The 15,668-nt window shown below is 48.1% G+C and overlaps 1 protein-coding gene across 1 annotated transcript in view; it reads right to left on the bottom strand.

Annotated features, from left to right (window-relative positions):
* Nucleotides 1-14,646: 14,646 nt before the first annotated feature.
* LOC138466588 (vomeronasal type-2 receptor 1-like) overlaps nucleotides 14,647-15,668 on the bottom strand; it is a 262,817-nt gene continuing 261,795 nt past the window's right edge. The window contains exon 10 of the mRNA XM_069607230.1: nucleotides 14,647-15,581. Within this exon, the coding sequence (XP_069463331.1) occupies nucleotides 14,647-15,581 (935 nt within the window). The remainder of the gene's footprint in view (nucleotides 15,582-15,668) is intronic.

Below are 15,668 nucleotides of genomic sequence, written 5' to 3'. Positions count from 1 at the left end.
GTGGGAGTAACGGTAAAACAAATATTTGGCAGGGTGAAAGGGAAAGCAGCATTCAGGTTCCATGGAATGCGGGCTGAGATTAGCAGTTTCAACCTGAGATCTATGGAACCTGATTGGCTACTCACCTCACCCCCGGTGATATTAATTAATATGTCTATTCCATGATTTCCCTGATTGGCCTTTTAATCCAGATATATCTCTACATAACCATCCTGGGGCATTCTTCATACTTCAATCTATAATATCCATATTCTCTGCAAAATCTTTGATGTTTATCCTAAATCTGAATATCTCCAGACCTAGATTTGGCTCCTCTGTAGAAGGTGTGCAGATACATTGTTATACTATTTAATAACATAACCACCTTATGCCAGAGTGATAAGAACAATCAGTCCGTAAATATATGTTGTTCCGCTCATAGACTGCAGGAGGTCTTTGGTTAGAAAATATTGATGATCTTTGAATAAACCTGTTCGAACAATACTGGTCTCTAGAGTTCCAAAAACAATGCTGCATTCACAGGGAATAATTTCCCCACTATGTCTCAAAAGAATGTGTGTATTTCATTGTAACTGGCCTACAAATACAGAAACCACAATCGGATGTATAAGTATACTCTCTTCCATGATCTCTGAGGCAAAGTATTAATCAGTTGCACTGTGTAAAAGAATGGAAAGGCATACACACATTAGTACAGTAGGAAATTCAATACATCATCAAGAATGGTTTTAGCACTGCAGTCCCTAATCACATGGTCAGAACAGAGACCATTCAATCCATTCCCAGTTAGATAGCGCACCTGCTCGGATCAATGTGTATCTAGAGAGGGGGACGAGACGCCAAGGCCACAAACATGTCTGGGAGAGAGAATCTAGACATGGGAATGAGATGGGAGTAACATTCAAGGCCGGCTTACAGCAGTCCGCCCATTTCTTCTTCCCCTCCACGTACCTTGGCACCACATGACAAAGCCAAGGATAATTAACCAATCAGAACCTTCTTCAGAACCATCTTGAAATGGTTTAGCCCCCATATTATATTTTTAATATATTGGAATTGAGAAAGTGCAAAGGTTTAAGGGCAGTTTTAAGAGCAGTTTACAGTGTCAGTTTGAAGGCATCTGAAAACATGTTTGCTTCTTGTTTCGAAAGCAGATCAGCTCTGTAATTCAGTTTTACCTCCAAATTATTGTCACACATGCATATTTTATTTTGGCAAAAGCCATAAATATTATTGAAACAAGCATTAACAATCATTAGTACCCGGCACGCGCGGTGCAAAGGGAATACTGTGTGATGATTGGCTCATTTGTGAGCCATACCACACGGTATTCCCAGTTACGCTGTGAGTGCCGGCTACTCTGTTCCAGGCAGAGAGGCTGCCTTCGCCCCCCGCCGGGCACTCGGGTAAGTCTTTTTTATGTATTCCCTTCCCTCCCACCGAATCCCCCCAACTTACCTTCTTGTTCCTGCGTCCCCAACGGGGGACGAGGGAAGCCTCCAGCCATGTGGAGACTCGGAGCGGGGCCATCCCCGCTCTGCTCCTCCACATGGCTGGGGGCTTCCCTCGTCCCCCTTTGGGGACGCAGGTATGTTTTTTTTTCCCCCTCTCCCGCCCTCCCAACCCCACTTACCTTTTTTTTAATCCTTTTTCGGGAGCAGATGCGCTGGGAACACTTGTATTCCCAGCGCGTCCGCTCCCGATGGCCGCCATGGAAAGGGAAAACGGACTCCATTTTCCCTTCCATGGCGGCGGCCATTTTCTTGGTTGTTTTTTTTTTTCTGTTCCTAAACGTTTCGGAACAGAAAAAATAAAAGCAATTAGTACCCCAGTCTAACGGGCTGGGGTATTAATGGCAATAAGACCCTCGGCGGTGGGCCAATACCGCCCACGGTAATGCCTGGGGCTTTGTTAACTACGGCCCCCGGGCATTACCTTGGGTCTTATTGCCACAGAATTTTAAAGATTGGCAAAGTGACAATTATTAGGCCCTTAGTCTAGCACTGCAGTCATTGCCTTACTGGCAAAAAACGCCATGATTACCGGCACCAGTATTGTCCGTGCCAGTAATGACGGCAAAACCCCCCATGGAGTCATACAGGACTCCATGAATGTGGATTTATACTGTCACTCGTAATCCACCAATAATTCGGCCAGACTGAGTGCCAGAAACGGTGATAGCATTTGCCGGTATCCTGGCAGATTTACCACCAGGATACCAGCAAGGTCATAATGAGGCCCATATGTACTCCTTGCACTCTTACCTGGGCAGTGAAATGTTGTGGGTTCAGCTGTTGATCTAAGCTCTGGTCCATCTGGATATGGTGTAGCCTCCAGCTGCTTCTGAACACTGCCCTGTACAGCTGGCTAATAAAGGATGCAGACTTCACCTCCAGCTCATTTGTTCCACCCAATGTTTCTGTGTTAGCCAAAACAAACGTAGAAAGTGGGTATCACCCATTCAATAATTAATGCACTGGTCTTCCTGTTAGTGTCCAGTGAGTTGGGGCCAAATGTACTTTGTCAGCGGAACACATTTAATCTGGCACTGAGCCCAGAAAATTAGGCATGGTTGTCTTCCGGTTAATAAATCCAGTCAATTTCCTTCAAACTAACAGCAGCTTCACTGCTCATTGAAAAACCTGTTAGGACTGCTTCATCTCGTTCAAAAATTGTCCATGCTGCTCCATTTTATTTTGCATTCACTAACATAGAAATCCCCCCATATGTGTACATAAGCAACTTCGGGTTAGGACATGTACAATGCCAAACTGTAAATGATGCCCACTAGAATCTGCATCTTGAAAATGAGTGAGCATTTTCTTTTTGCCCGACATCACATTACAATATTGACAATGTCTCTGTTTTTGAGTTACGTTGACCTTGTTTAACTTTTTAAACTGATCATTTTGCAATTAACAAAGCCATGATATAAAATAATATAAATAGGTTTCTATTGCTGGTACTTGCTCGGATCCAATATAGGCATACAGATTCATCCAACTCATCTGTTATTCAAAATAATCTGCAGATTCCTACAGGAAATGATACTGACCTATTGCAAAATAATACCAACCAAGGATGGGATTACGAAGAAATAGCTATACCTCGCATTCATCAATTGTGTCAAGCTTTGAATTTATTCTGCGCCTCTCTCTCTATCCACTCGGAAGCAAAAACACCAAGTGCGTAATTAGAAAAAGAAAAAAAGAGAGGTTTAAGACAATACATAAATCTACTAAAAAGGTTTCTGAGTGTCCCTGCAAAAATACTAACAAAGTTCATATTTCACCGAAGAAAACCACAGTAACTAGGGTAGTAGAAGACGGATCTGAGAGACAGGTACAGCTATATGGCCCAATGGACCGGTGGCTGCAAGTTGAGCTGGAAGCCCCTTCCACTTTGGGCCAACAGCCTATCCTCAAAGGAGTGTGTTGTAGGAGCGGGGGCGCAGTCACACACGAATACTGTATAGAGCACACGGGACGCATGCTGATTGCTCAGGTCCCTGGCTGCCACTGCCGGGTGGGACCGTCTTTATTAACAGCGCGCATGCGCGAGTCTCGTTGTCGGCCGCGCATGCGCAATACCGCATATTCACTACACAACATTCCTCCTTTTTCCCCAAACAAGAAACCGTAATAACATGTGCACACAACAATAACAGTTCAACAGTTCACAAACAGTCCTCCACTTGTTACGAGGCAGTGTCCATGATAAAGTCTTTGAACCTCTGCGGCGGCTTGTGCCCCGCCTCGCTTGGGTACCTTCTGGACTCCTCTGGAGGTGTCTCTGGTGTCCCTGGAGCCTCTGGCGGTCCATCGTCCCTTGGTGGAGATCCTGCCCCGGGCTCGGGTCCGGGCACGTCGTGCATTGCGGGGGTAGGCGCCACCTCGATTCGCTTGAAGAACGACACATTCCTGGTGACCGTGACTCTGGCATTGGCCGCTGTGATCATGGACCCCTTGACGTGGGTCACTCCCAGTGGCTGCGCTTCGTACGGTAGTGACAGCTTCCCCTCTGGCCTGCGGTTCCTCATCAGCACTGTGTCCCCTACTGCAATCGCCTTCTCCGGCAGGTTCCACCTGGCGCTTTCCTGCTCATTCTGGACATCCCTTTCCGCCCGCACTCGGTTGTTGTCGATCACTCCCGGGCAGCGTCCTTCAACTTCGGGCAGCAGTCCCCTGGGAGCTCGTTTGAAAAGGGCCTCAGCAGGCGCAACCCCGGTAGACTGATGCGGGGTCGTGCAGTATTCGCACACGAGTTCAAAGAGGTTGCGGCGGAGCTCCTCTCCTCCATTCGGCGATATTCGGAAGATTTTTTTCAGCGTCCGCATGAAGCGTTCCACCTCCCCATTTGCTCTGGGCCAGAGTGGGGTGACCTTTCGGTGCACCGTTGTCTGAACAGATCTCAACGGGGAACCCGTAGGTGGCAAACATCTTCTCCAGGGCCAGAATGGTTTGGTCGCTGGCCGTGGATTCCACCAGCTCCACCTCTGGATATCGCAACCACTGGTGTACCACTGCAAGAAAGTACATTCCTCGGCCCATGGACCCGAAGTCAGTATGCATCGTTCCCCACGGTTGTTCACTTCGTTCCATGGCCTGGATGGGCGGACCTCTTTCCAATGTACTGGCCGCCTAACATGGTATGCACGCCCATACAAACTCGTCCACCCTGCTCTCCAGGTCCGGGAACCACACCTTCAACCTCAGGCGTACCTTGGTCTTCGCCGCCCCCTGATGCCCTTTGTGGGCGAGCTGCAGTACCTTTCCCACCAGTGTCCGTGGGACGATGATTTGGCACCCCCTCAACAGGAGACCATTGTCGGCGATTGACAGCTCGTGGCGTGCCCTCCATAGCACCTGGAGATCCTTCTGTGCACCATGGTCTCTTCTGGCATTGTTCATGAGCACTTTACACCACTCTCCACTGGCCACAGCCTCCTTGATTATCAGGAACACCTCATCCACATTCGACGCATCCGCTATCTCCTGGCGTGCCAGGGCCACTGGCAGCGCCAACTCTACCACGAGCTGCGCCACCTCCACACAGTCCGCAACCTCATCAGAGTCTCGAGGGCGCCCAGCCCCCGGGTGACGGGACAGATAGTCTGCTGGATTGTGCATGCCTGGGCGATACTGCAGCTTGACTCCATATTCCATGAGCGAGAGCATCCATCTCTCAATGAGCGGTGGGGGCTTGGAAGAGGCTCCGGACATGATCGGAATCAGGGGCTTGTGGACTGTTATGACGACTACGGGCTTGCCCAGGATGTAGATCCGGAAATGCTTGCAGCCCCATAGGATGGCCAGGGCCTTGCGCTCAATTTGCGAATATCGCTTCTCAGTCTCGGTGAGCGCCTTGCTGGCGTAGGCGATGGGCCACATGGTCCCCTGCGGGTCTGCCTGCATGAGGACCACCCACAGTCCCACCGGGCTGGCATCCACCACTATTTCCGACTCCCTGTCCGGATTGAAATACGCCATGGTCTACTGCCCCAACAGGGCGCTCTTGATTTTGGCGGACGCCCTTTGTTCCTTTTCCGTCTAGGCCCACACCACGTCAGTCCTGTTCAGAGCCCTCAAGGGTTCCGACAGCGAGGCCAGGTCACGAATAAATCATCCACAATAATTGACCATACCCAGGAAGCTCCTTATTTCCGCGGGAGACTCCGGTGGAGCCGCCTCTCGAATGTCCCATACCTTCTCCGGATCAGGTGAAATGCCCCGGCTTGGAACAGAAACCCAAAAAACTCTATCTGGTCCTTCAGAAACTCACACTTCTTCCGGTGCAGGGTCAGTCCCCGGCTTCTGAGTCTTTCCAGTGTCCGCTCCAGGCGCTTCAGAGGCTCCGCTTCCGACTGTGCGAACACCAGGATGTCGTCCAACATGTTGATCACCCCTTTTAGCACTGCCAGTGCCCCCCGGATGGCGTTCTGGAAGACTTCTGCTGCCAACAAGACCCCGAAGCTGAGCCTCTTGAACTGGTACAGTCCCTCGTGAGCCGTAAAGGTGGTAATGTAGCTTTACTCCGGGTGAAGTTCCAGTTGATGGTAGCCGGACCTCAGATCCAGCTTGGAGAAGACTCTCGCTCCCAGTAGCTCGCCGACAATGTCATCCAGGGTGGGCGTGAGGTGCCGCTCCCTTTTGATCGCCATGTTCGGCAATCTCATGTCCATGCAGATGCGGACAGCTCCTGGCTGTTTGGGCTTTGGGGCGACAACAATTGGGGAAACCCACTGGGTCGGGCCTTCTACCCTCTCGATAATGTCTAAGTCAATGAGCGATTGTAGCTCCTGGTCCACCTGTGCCCTCAGGTGGAACGGTATTCGCCGATGTTTGAGGTCAGTTGGTGTCACTGACCAGTCAATGTGAGCCTGATGGGGTCCCCCTTCAGTTTTCAGACCCCTAGCAAGATGGTGTCAAAGCGCTCTAGTAGGCGGTCTATATCGGTGTGATAAACAGCCAGCGTGAAATGTACTATATTAAGGGCTTCGGAGGCATCACAGCTTAGGAGGGAGTGCAGGCTTACACTTGTGATGAAGAACCTCGCCTTGATCTTGCTCTGCCCATGGGACACTGGCGCCACAAACACTCCCTGGATTGGTAGCGGAGTGTCTCCCCCAAAAGCATATATCAGCGCCTTGGACTCAGACAGCTTGGTAGGGCCCGGAAGAGCTTCATAGTGTTCATTCACAAGCACGCAAACTGACGGGCCTGTGTCTATAAGTACAGGAGTGGGGTCCTCCAGATTATTTGTGTTGTTTTTTTGTGGATTGCCTGCTATATATTGATTTCTTTGTTTGGGAGGCTAATGTAAGCCCTGAGCAGTAATGTATACTGTATAGAGCACACGGGACGCATGCTGATTGCTCAGGTCCCTGGCTGCCACTGCCGGGTGGGACCGTCTTTATTAACAGCGCGCATGCGAGAGCCTCGTTGTCGGCCGCGCATGCGCAATACCGCATATTCACTACACAACATTCCTCCTTTTTCCCCAAACAAGAAACCGTAATAACATGTGCACACAACAATAACAGTTCAACAGTTCACAAACAGTCCTCCACTTGTTACGAGGCAGTGTCCATGATAAAGTCTTTGAACCTCTGCGGCGGCTTGTGCCCCGCCTCGCTTGGGTACCTTCTGGACTCCTCTGGAGGTGTCTCTGGTGTCCCTGGAGCCTCTGGCGGTCCATCGTCCCTTGGTGGAGATCCTGCCCCGGGCTCGGGTCCGGGCACGTCGTGCATTGCGGGGGTAGGCGCCACCTCGATTCGCTTGAAGAACGACACATTCCTGGTGACCGTGACTCTGGCATTGGCCGCTGTGATCATGGACCCCTTGACGTGGGTCACTCCCAGTGGCTGCGCTTCGTACGGTAGTGACAGCTTCCCCTCTGGCCTGCGGTTCCTCATCAGCACTGTGTCCCCTACTGCAATCGCCTTCTCCGGCAGGTTCCACCTGGCGCTTTCCTGCTCATTCTGGACATCCCTTTCCGCCCGCACTCAGTTGTTGTCGATCACTCCCGGGCAGCGTCCTTCAACTTCGGCAGCAGTCCCCTGGGAGCTTGTTTGAAAAGGGCCTCAGCAGGCGCAACCCCGGTAGACTGATGCGGGGTCGTGCAGTATTCGCACACGAGTTCAAAGAGGTTGCGGCGGAGCTCCTCTCCTCCATTCGGCGATATTCGGAAGATTTTTTTCAGCGTCCGCATGAAGCGTTCCACCTCCCCATTTGCTCTGGGCCAGAGTGGGGTGACCTTTCGGTGCACCGTTGTCCGAACAGATCTCAACGGGGAACCCATAGGTGGCAAACATCTTCTCCAGGGCCAGAATGGTTTGGTCGCTGGCCGTGGATTCCACCAGCTCCACCTCTGGATATCGCGACCACTGGTCTACCACTGCAAGAAAGTACATTCCTCGGCCCATGGACCCGAAGTCAGTATGCATCGTTCCCCACGGCCTGGATGGGCGGACCTCTTTCCAATGCACTGGCCGCCTAACATGGTATGCACGCCCATACAAACTCGTCCACCCTGCTCTCCAGGTCCGGGAACCACACCTTCAACCTCAGGCGTACCTTGGTCTTCGCCGTCCCCTGATGCCCTTTGTGGGCGAGCTGCAGTACCTTTCCCACCAGTGTCTGTGGGACGATGATTTGGCACCCCCTCAACAGGAGACCATTGTCGGCGATTGACAGCTCGTGGCGTGCCCTCCATAGCACCTGGAGATCCTTCTGTGCACCATGGTCTCTTCTGGCATTGTTCATGAGCACAAATAATCTGGAGGACCCCACTCCTGTACTTATAGACACAGGCCCGTCAGTTTGCGTGCTTGCGAATGAACACTATGAAGCTCTTCCGGGCCCTACCGAGCTGAGCAGTAATACAACTTGGATTGAATTGGCAGTGTCTGGTGTTGCATGGGGAGGGCAGGCAAGATCCGAACTGGAGGTGAAGAGGCAAGTTGTTAGTTATGCAGAGAGCTGGCATTTGAGGGATGACAGGAGATAGATGCCGAATATTGAGCCAGATCTTCGTATGACCTTGGGTACCAGGTGGGGAGGAGAGCCACTGGGTATGTCTGATTTAAGAGTGAAGTCACATTTCCATTTTTAGTCAAATGCCTGTCACCCAATTGTAGAGGAGCAGCCAAATGCCTATATAGGAAGTCCCACCCCTATGCTACCTGTATGCTGGAAACTAGACGTTGCAAAATGTGCAACACCAGTGACTGTGACTATCCCGAGGAGAGTCTTCGAGACAAGGTATCCATTAAGAAAAGACTATCTAATGTATCCTTGGAGAATTGATAATCTCCTGGGAAAGATCACCGAACAAATATGAAAATGAGAGAAAGAGAAGCTGGTGACGTCACAAAAGGTGACTGCGACGTGCTGAGTAAAGTGGTCAAAGAGAAGGATGCACCTTATAGAATCCGATGACGAAATAAAGAATCGAGTAAACTTTCCCATGCAGATTGAAGGTTGCACATGTGAAGAAGCACTGCAGAAAATGTAAGCTGTTTTATAACTGCACAGATGCACAGATGCAGAAACGCAAGTAGACTAAGTAATCAAAAGGCTTGCTATATGTAGTGAATAGACTGCAGGCGGTGCCGCCATTATATAGAATCTGGAAATTCGATGTCACAATTTTAGTTTGCTCAAACACCTGGAGAAAGAAGGATTGATAGCTATGCATGTGTCTCAGCAAAGAAATAAGCTGAAGCTCGAAGGTTGACCAAGGAAGGCTGTATGGCCTGGTGTCAAAGGCTGAAGCAGCCAAAACTGATTATCAGTCTCTGAAGAACAGTAAATGTGAGACACTGAGGGATCCCTTGTTATGTTGCAAAGGGAGAACACCATGAGTGCCAAGTTTCATTATTCAAGACAATCAAATGCTATAACATGGGCTATAACATGGGCAGATTCATGATCAGGATCTCCTGTCACATGAGTCAAGGATGAAAATAGAAGTGGAGCTCGCAGACCTGAACTTTGATAAGCATATGCTCACACTCCCTTATATTCCCAGAGAAGAGAAACTACTACAAGGCTGAGTTCAAAGGCAAATTGCATGGCAGAAGGCACAGGTGTTGAAAGATATGGGGCTAATTGGTTGGGGAGACACAGTCAAGTATACCAACTGACACCTGGGGTACTAGCTTACGTGCTGCTAGTGAATCACATATTCCAGAACGGTACAAGCATGCCAACAAATTGTAGAGGGACATATAATCATGGGCCTTATAGTTTGACATGTAGTATGACATCACATCTGATGATTTTCTGCTATATAAGTATGCTTTTTCATTAAATGCGTTAAGACTATGCTGTGTGACATCCGTTGAAGTCTGTTGTGGCTCTCTGTTTTAGACAATTGAAAATAAAACAATCGAGAGACATTTTGCCAACTTCCTGAGTCGGTCTTGTTATTTGGTGTAAGAGTTATTCTGCATCCCCTCCATCGTGAGATGTGTTACCTTAATTAAAGGACCATGAGGGTTCACCATGTTGTATAGCAGTGTAGAAGGACACAACCAGATGGGAATCTGTTATATGCACATTATGATATATGTTATTTAAATTGTAATTATCTTCATGAGAACGTTCTGCTGCTGGTACGTGTTGTATTTATGACCCTGTTGTTGATATTACACTTTTGGATATTGGTTTAGTCTAGTCGGCATAAGGTCTATTTTATTACACACAAATGTTTCACATCTTGTGAATTAAACTGTTGATTAATTTCTGGCTGTGATTGTATATTTCTTTAACAGTATATGCAAGCACTTTTCTGAGAAAATGTCAGAGGTGTTCTCTGACGATAAAACCAATAAAATAACACTAAAATTAAACATGTTTTTTTTCCCACTGGACAATCACACGAGACACACACTTTTAAAGTTGTTTATTTATTTTGATTCTTACCATGAGCGACATGCAAAAAAGAGTAACCTTTAAGCACTAGAGTTGAAGGGAGGTGTGAGAAGACATAAGGACTTTTTAAAAAAAAGCACTTTATGTTACATAAAGGAAGAGAGCATTGAGGTTAAACCCATGTGTTGATCTATACAGTCTTCCTGACTGCATGGTATTTTGGAAAAGAACCGTTTTCTGAATGGTAAGTGGCTTTATTTAGATGGTAAGACTGTTTGAGATTATTACAGAGTTGGGCCTTTAATATCAAGAGATTTCATGCCATCCTCTTGCACTGGTCACTTGGTCGAGGTGCGCGTGCGGTGGCAGAAACAGGAAGTCTCTGCAGCAAATAATGATTACATCTGTTAACCATTTTAGACCCAAATACCAGAAGGCTCTGCAGGTCATACAGTTAGGCAAGATTCCCTTGACTGATGGGCCATACCAACAAGTAATGGTCTGGCAACCAAATGAATAGATCCATGCTTAGTAACTAGGAATGCCCCCTAAGCAATGGGTCATTCATTTTAGCATCCAAAGAGTGGAGTGAAGGACATTTATTTAATAAAAATAGTCCGCACAGAGCACCAAACACATTCCAACCCACAAATCAAAGGGAACTAAGACGGCTGGCGACCACAGAAAGGTAACCTAGCGCTTAAGGAGAAGAGCCTTTTACATTTCCACAGCAAGACGCAGAGAAGAGGGAGGTGGGCCAGTGGAGTGGCAGGTGTGGTGGCGCGATATAATGTGATTCGTTGGGTATTCTTTTTCGGTTGTTGAATGAACTACTAGCAGCGGTAAGGCGGCTCTGGTGGGAGAGGGCTCCCGCATGCTATTTATATATTTTGGGGGATTTGCATAGCAGAGCACGAGCCAGGAATCACTGGTGCACTGTGTATACTACAAACCTAGGAGTAGCAGCTCCTAAGAGACCCTATGTATTCCCTGAATGTTCTTGAGCTCCTTCCTGAACTTTAGGACATTTGGAGTGGTCCTGATGGCAACCGTGATGGCGTTCCAGTAGACAGGGGCAAAGCAATCGAAGACCAGTTTCCTCATATCCATATTGCAGTCCAGTTTAGTTCGGAGCATCACAAATGGTCTGGCAAATCCCTCCTGAACCTGACTGTGTTTTGATAGTGTTCTGGCAGTTCGAGCCTTATCGGAGATGCATGTCGTATTTGGGATGAGTATCAGTTGTACTTCTAGGATGTGGGAGATGTGCTCAAATGCCTTGGTTCCACTTAATTAGGCTTGCAGTGACATGTTGCCGGGATCTACCGGGGGCAGGTGTGTAGCCAGGAAGTCGGTTAAGTGGGTCTTCCTTACATTGAGGTGTGATTTTCCCAGCACCTCAACTTGGTTCTGAAATCCTCAGAATGGCAGATGGGTTTTACTTTCAAGAGGCGTGCTAGTTGATACCAGGATGTTTGTGCTTCATGCTTGATATGTTGCGGAAGAAGGGTGAATCCAGTAGGTTATATGTAATTTGGCCATTGTCCATCAGAATTCTGGGGGTTGTAGTAATCACATAGATACATTCTGGGCAGTTCAAATTGGCGCTGATTGGTTTAAGAGGAATCTGAGAGAGCCACACCACACACACGCCTCACTCCCCATACAACACTTAAGCCAATGGCTGGAGGAGCTTTAGGTACAAATGGAGACATGATTGTCCGCTCATTGCCAAGACACTTGACTTCCCATAACATCTCTCTATGCTACCAACAAGCATCGTTTGGTGAAAATCTAATGTGCAATCCCAGGCCGTGAATTGATCCAATTGATATAAACAGAATTGAGCAACGCTGACAACGCGCTTTCCTATGTTCCTTTCCTTACAGGTAATTCTGGCACTGCACATCCACCAAAACCCAATACAAAATGTCCACCTCAGTCAGGATTGTGTTGTGACTGACTGCCTTAATTCACTCTCATATCCAACCTCTGAGTATGGTTTAGGGACAGTGTGATCCATGCTTATGTCTTGATTGCAGGTGTTATAGGGAATTATCAGGTTTGTGTTTATTTCTTTGTGAGTTAAACATGCTCGGTTCAACTAGAACATTACCTGAACAATAAATCACATAAGGTATTGGAAGAGGATTGTGAGCAAATATTAAAATTATTTCCAGGGCGATTCAACAAATGTCTCATTGATGGTCATAGAACAGTGTGACTTTATAAGATATTAGTTTGGTTGACAATCTTTACCACTTGGTTGGGGAGTCTGGTGTGTTTAACATATATGATATGATATGGTATTTACAACGCGCCTGTGCACAAATGTTTCTAGGCGCGACAAGTCTATGAGGGGAAACAAGGGAGGACAAAACAATGATCTTAGTAGGCCTTGTGTCATTCAGATTCCGCATGAGCAGGGAGGCGGATGGGAGAAGTGCAAGAGGGGATTAGAGGGAGTAGAGAAGTTCAAAGTAAGGGAAGAGGGAGAAGTGCACGTAACAAAGTGCAGCCAACTGTAGGATAAGTGCCGGTAAACAGTGGTTGAAACAAGCAGGTGACTAATAAGTGCAGAGAGTGGGTGGACTGCAGTGTTACAGATACAGACCACAAGTGCAAGGAGGAACAAAAGGCAGTGTGAGGTGCAACTGGACAGGCGCGGACCTGGTCCCAGGGTCAGAGGGTGGCCAGGTAAGCCAGGTGCGTGGAACAAATGGGTCATTAGCATGGGAGAGGGAGAGAAAAGGCAGAATGGTCTTGAGTTGCTTCCAGAATTGAAGATGGTTCTGCTCAAGCTTGAGAGAGGAAGGGATGCTGTTCAAGAGGGAGGCCCCAGCCAAAGAAAGAGAAATGCCCCAACTCTCTGTTTGTTAAAGCGTCTGAACTTCAGAGAGTTGGAGGTGGATGAGCAGAGAGCTTGAGACGGGAGATACTTTTGAAGAGAGAGTTGGAGGTAGTGCAGACCCAGGCCCCAGAAAGCCTTGTGGACAATGCAGATGGTCTTGAACTTCATCCTTGCCAACACTGGGAGCCAATGACGAGATTTCAGAGCTGGAGAGATACGATCCCTGGGCTTGAGGCCAAGGACAAGTCTTGCAGACCTGTTCTGGATGAGTTGTAGAGGATGAAGGGTAGAGGCAGGAGGATTTAGAAAGAGGTTGTTGCAGTAGTCCAGCCTAGAGAGAACCAGGACTCTGGAGACTGTGAGCTTTTGGCGGAAAGTGAGGAAGGTAACCATAGCTCTGAGGAAGTGCAGCTGATAATTTGACTTCTTAGAGACATCAGAAATGTGAGAAGAGAAGGACAGGGTGAAGGCGAAGATGACCCTGAGGTTCATAGCCTCACAGGTAGTCGAAGGACAAAGACCTAGACTGGGTGGGCAGAGAGAGAGAGAGAGGGAAGGAGGGAGCTAATGTACCGATGAGGAGGATCTCCGTCTTAATGGCATTGAGGCAGAGATCATTAGCGGCACACCACTCCCGAATTGCAGCGAGACATTCAAGAATAAGAGAAGGAGCGGAGGCGGCTGAGAGGAGCCTGAAAGAGAGCTGAGTGTCATCCGCATAGCACTGAAAGATAGAGCACAGAGCAGCTATGTGGTGGGCGAGAGGAGCCAGGTATTGGTTAAACAGCCAGGGAGAGTAGTTACACCCCTGGGAAACACCACAGGTAGAGAGAAAGATAGAAGAGAGGAAGGATCCCCTTTGGACCCGAGAGGGTCGGTCAGCGAGGAAGGAGGTCAGCCAGGCCAGGGCCTGATCGGTGATACCCAGGTTATCACGGAGGCGCTTGAGCAGAAAAGCATCATTGACCATGTCGAAGGCAGAAGAAAGATCATTGAGTAAGAGGACAGAAGGAAGGTTAGACTCAAGTTTGGAGAGCAAATCTTCACGGATGTTCAGGAGAGCACTTTACATGCCTCTGGCCACTCATAAGCCAGATTGATGGTCATGGAGTCAATGAACAGATTCAGTGTGAAGGTTAAGCTGGGAGATGGCCAAGTTTTACAAGAGTTACATATCAAAGACAAGAGGAATATGATGCAACAACGAAGGGAAACCTACAAACACATCTAAAAATGGTTGCTCCAAAAGAGCTTGAATGCAACCCAATAGGCCCAATGTGAGTGGCTCCAATGTAACGGGTTCCTGAAAAAACAAAATTGTATGATAATCAGCTTCACAGTTCATTTCATAATTCCAAAATAGTGGGTACTGTTCCATGACTTTTCCAAGATTAGAAGACATTAGTCATCAATGATGTGCTACAAAAGCAAGTCCTGTCTCCTGTGTCCTGTGCCCTGCTCTCTGCTTAGCAGGTGTCCTCTTGAGTTCCTCGAAGGCCGCAGTAATATAATGTAACATTTGTGGAAAAATAAACAACACACCAGTGCAAAGCTGGATGAAAAGATGGCGAAGACCTCCATGGCCACCATGTATTTTCCGCGAGTGCTGAGATAAGCTGGGATAAATGATAGCCATACACTAAGGAAGGCCAACATGCTGAAGGTGATGAACTGGGCCTCATTGAAGCTGTCAGGTAGTTTCCTGGCGAGGAAGGCAACTAAGAAACTGATAGTGGCCAGAAACCCTAAGTAGCCTAACATGGACCAGAAAGCAATAGGGGACCCCTCGTTACATTCAGCTATTATTTTCCCTGGCTGAATTTGGCTGTTATATTCTGAAAAAGGAGGTGAAAGAATTAGCCATGAAGCACAGAGAATGGCTTGAAATAATGTACAGACACTGATGACTACACACGACACTTGGGGCCTGAGCCATCTCCTTAAGTCACTGTTGGGCTTAGTGGCATTGAAGGCGATGACTACCATGATAGTTTTTGCCAGGATGCAAGAGACACAGAGAGCAAATGTTATGCCAAAGGCTGCCTGACGGAGGAGGCATTTGACCATTGTAGGAAAACCAATGAAGACCAATGAGCTGAGAAAGCAGAGTGTGAGAGATAGTAGCAGGATAAAGCTGACGGAGCGGTTGTTGGCTCTCACAATGGGGGTGTTCCTGTGATTAAGGAACAGGCCCATAATAGCAATTGGAATTGTTGATGAAAACATGCTGGTGGCTGCCAATGTGGCTCCTAAGGGGTCTTCATACGAGAGAAATTCCATGGTTTTAGGAATGCATTGGTCTTGCTGCTCATTGGGCCACTGATCCCAGGGACACTTGGAGCACTCAGCTGAATCTGAAATATAGAAAATGTACTTGAGTTATAGAGCACTCATTGACCATTGTCTTTGAATGATGGAGATTTGTGGTGTTCATTGGCTCA

Source organism: Ambystoma mexicanum, chromosome 1p (genome assembly GCF_040938575.1).
Source record: "Ambystoma mexicanum isolate Mex_15411 chromosome 1p, UKY_AmexF1_1, whole genome shotgun sequence".
In the NCBI taxonomy this organism is placed as follows: Eukaryota; Metazoa; Chordata; class Amphibia; order Caudata; family Ambystomatidae; genus Ambystoma; species Ambystoma mexicanum.
Note: the sequence above shows the minus strand (reverse complement) of the source record. Positions and strands in the feature narration are given on the sequence as shown.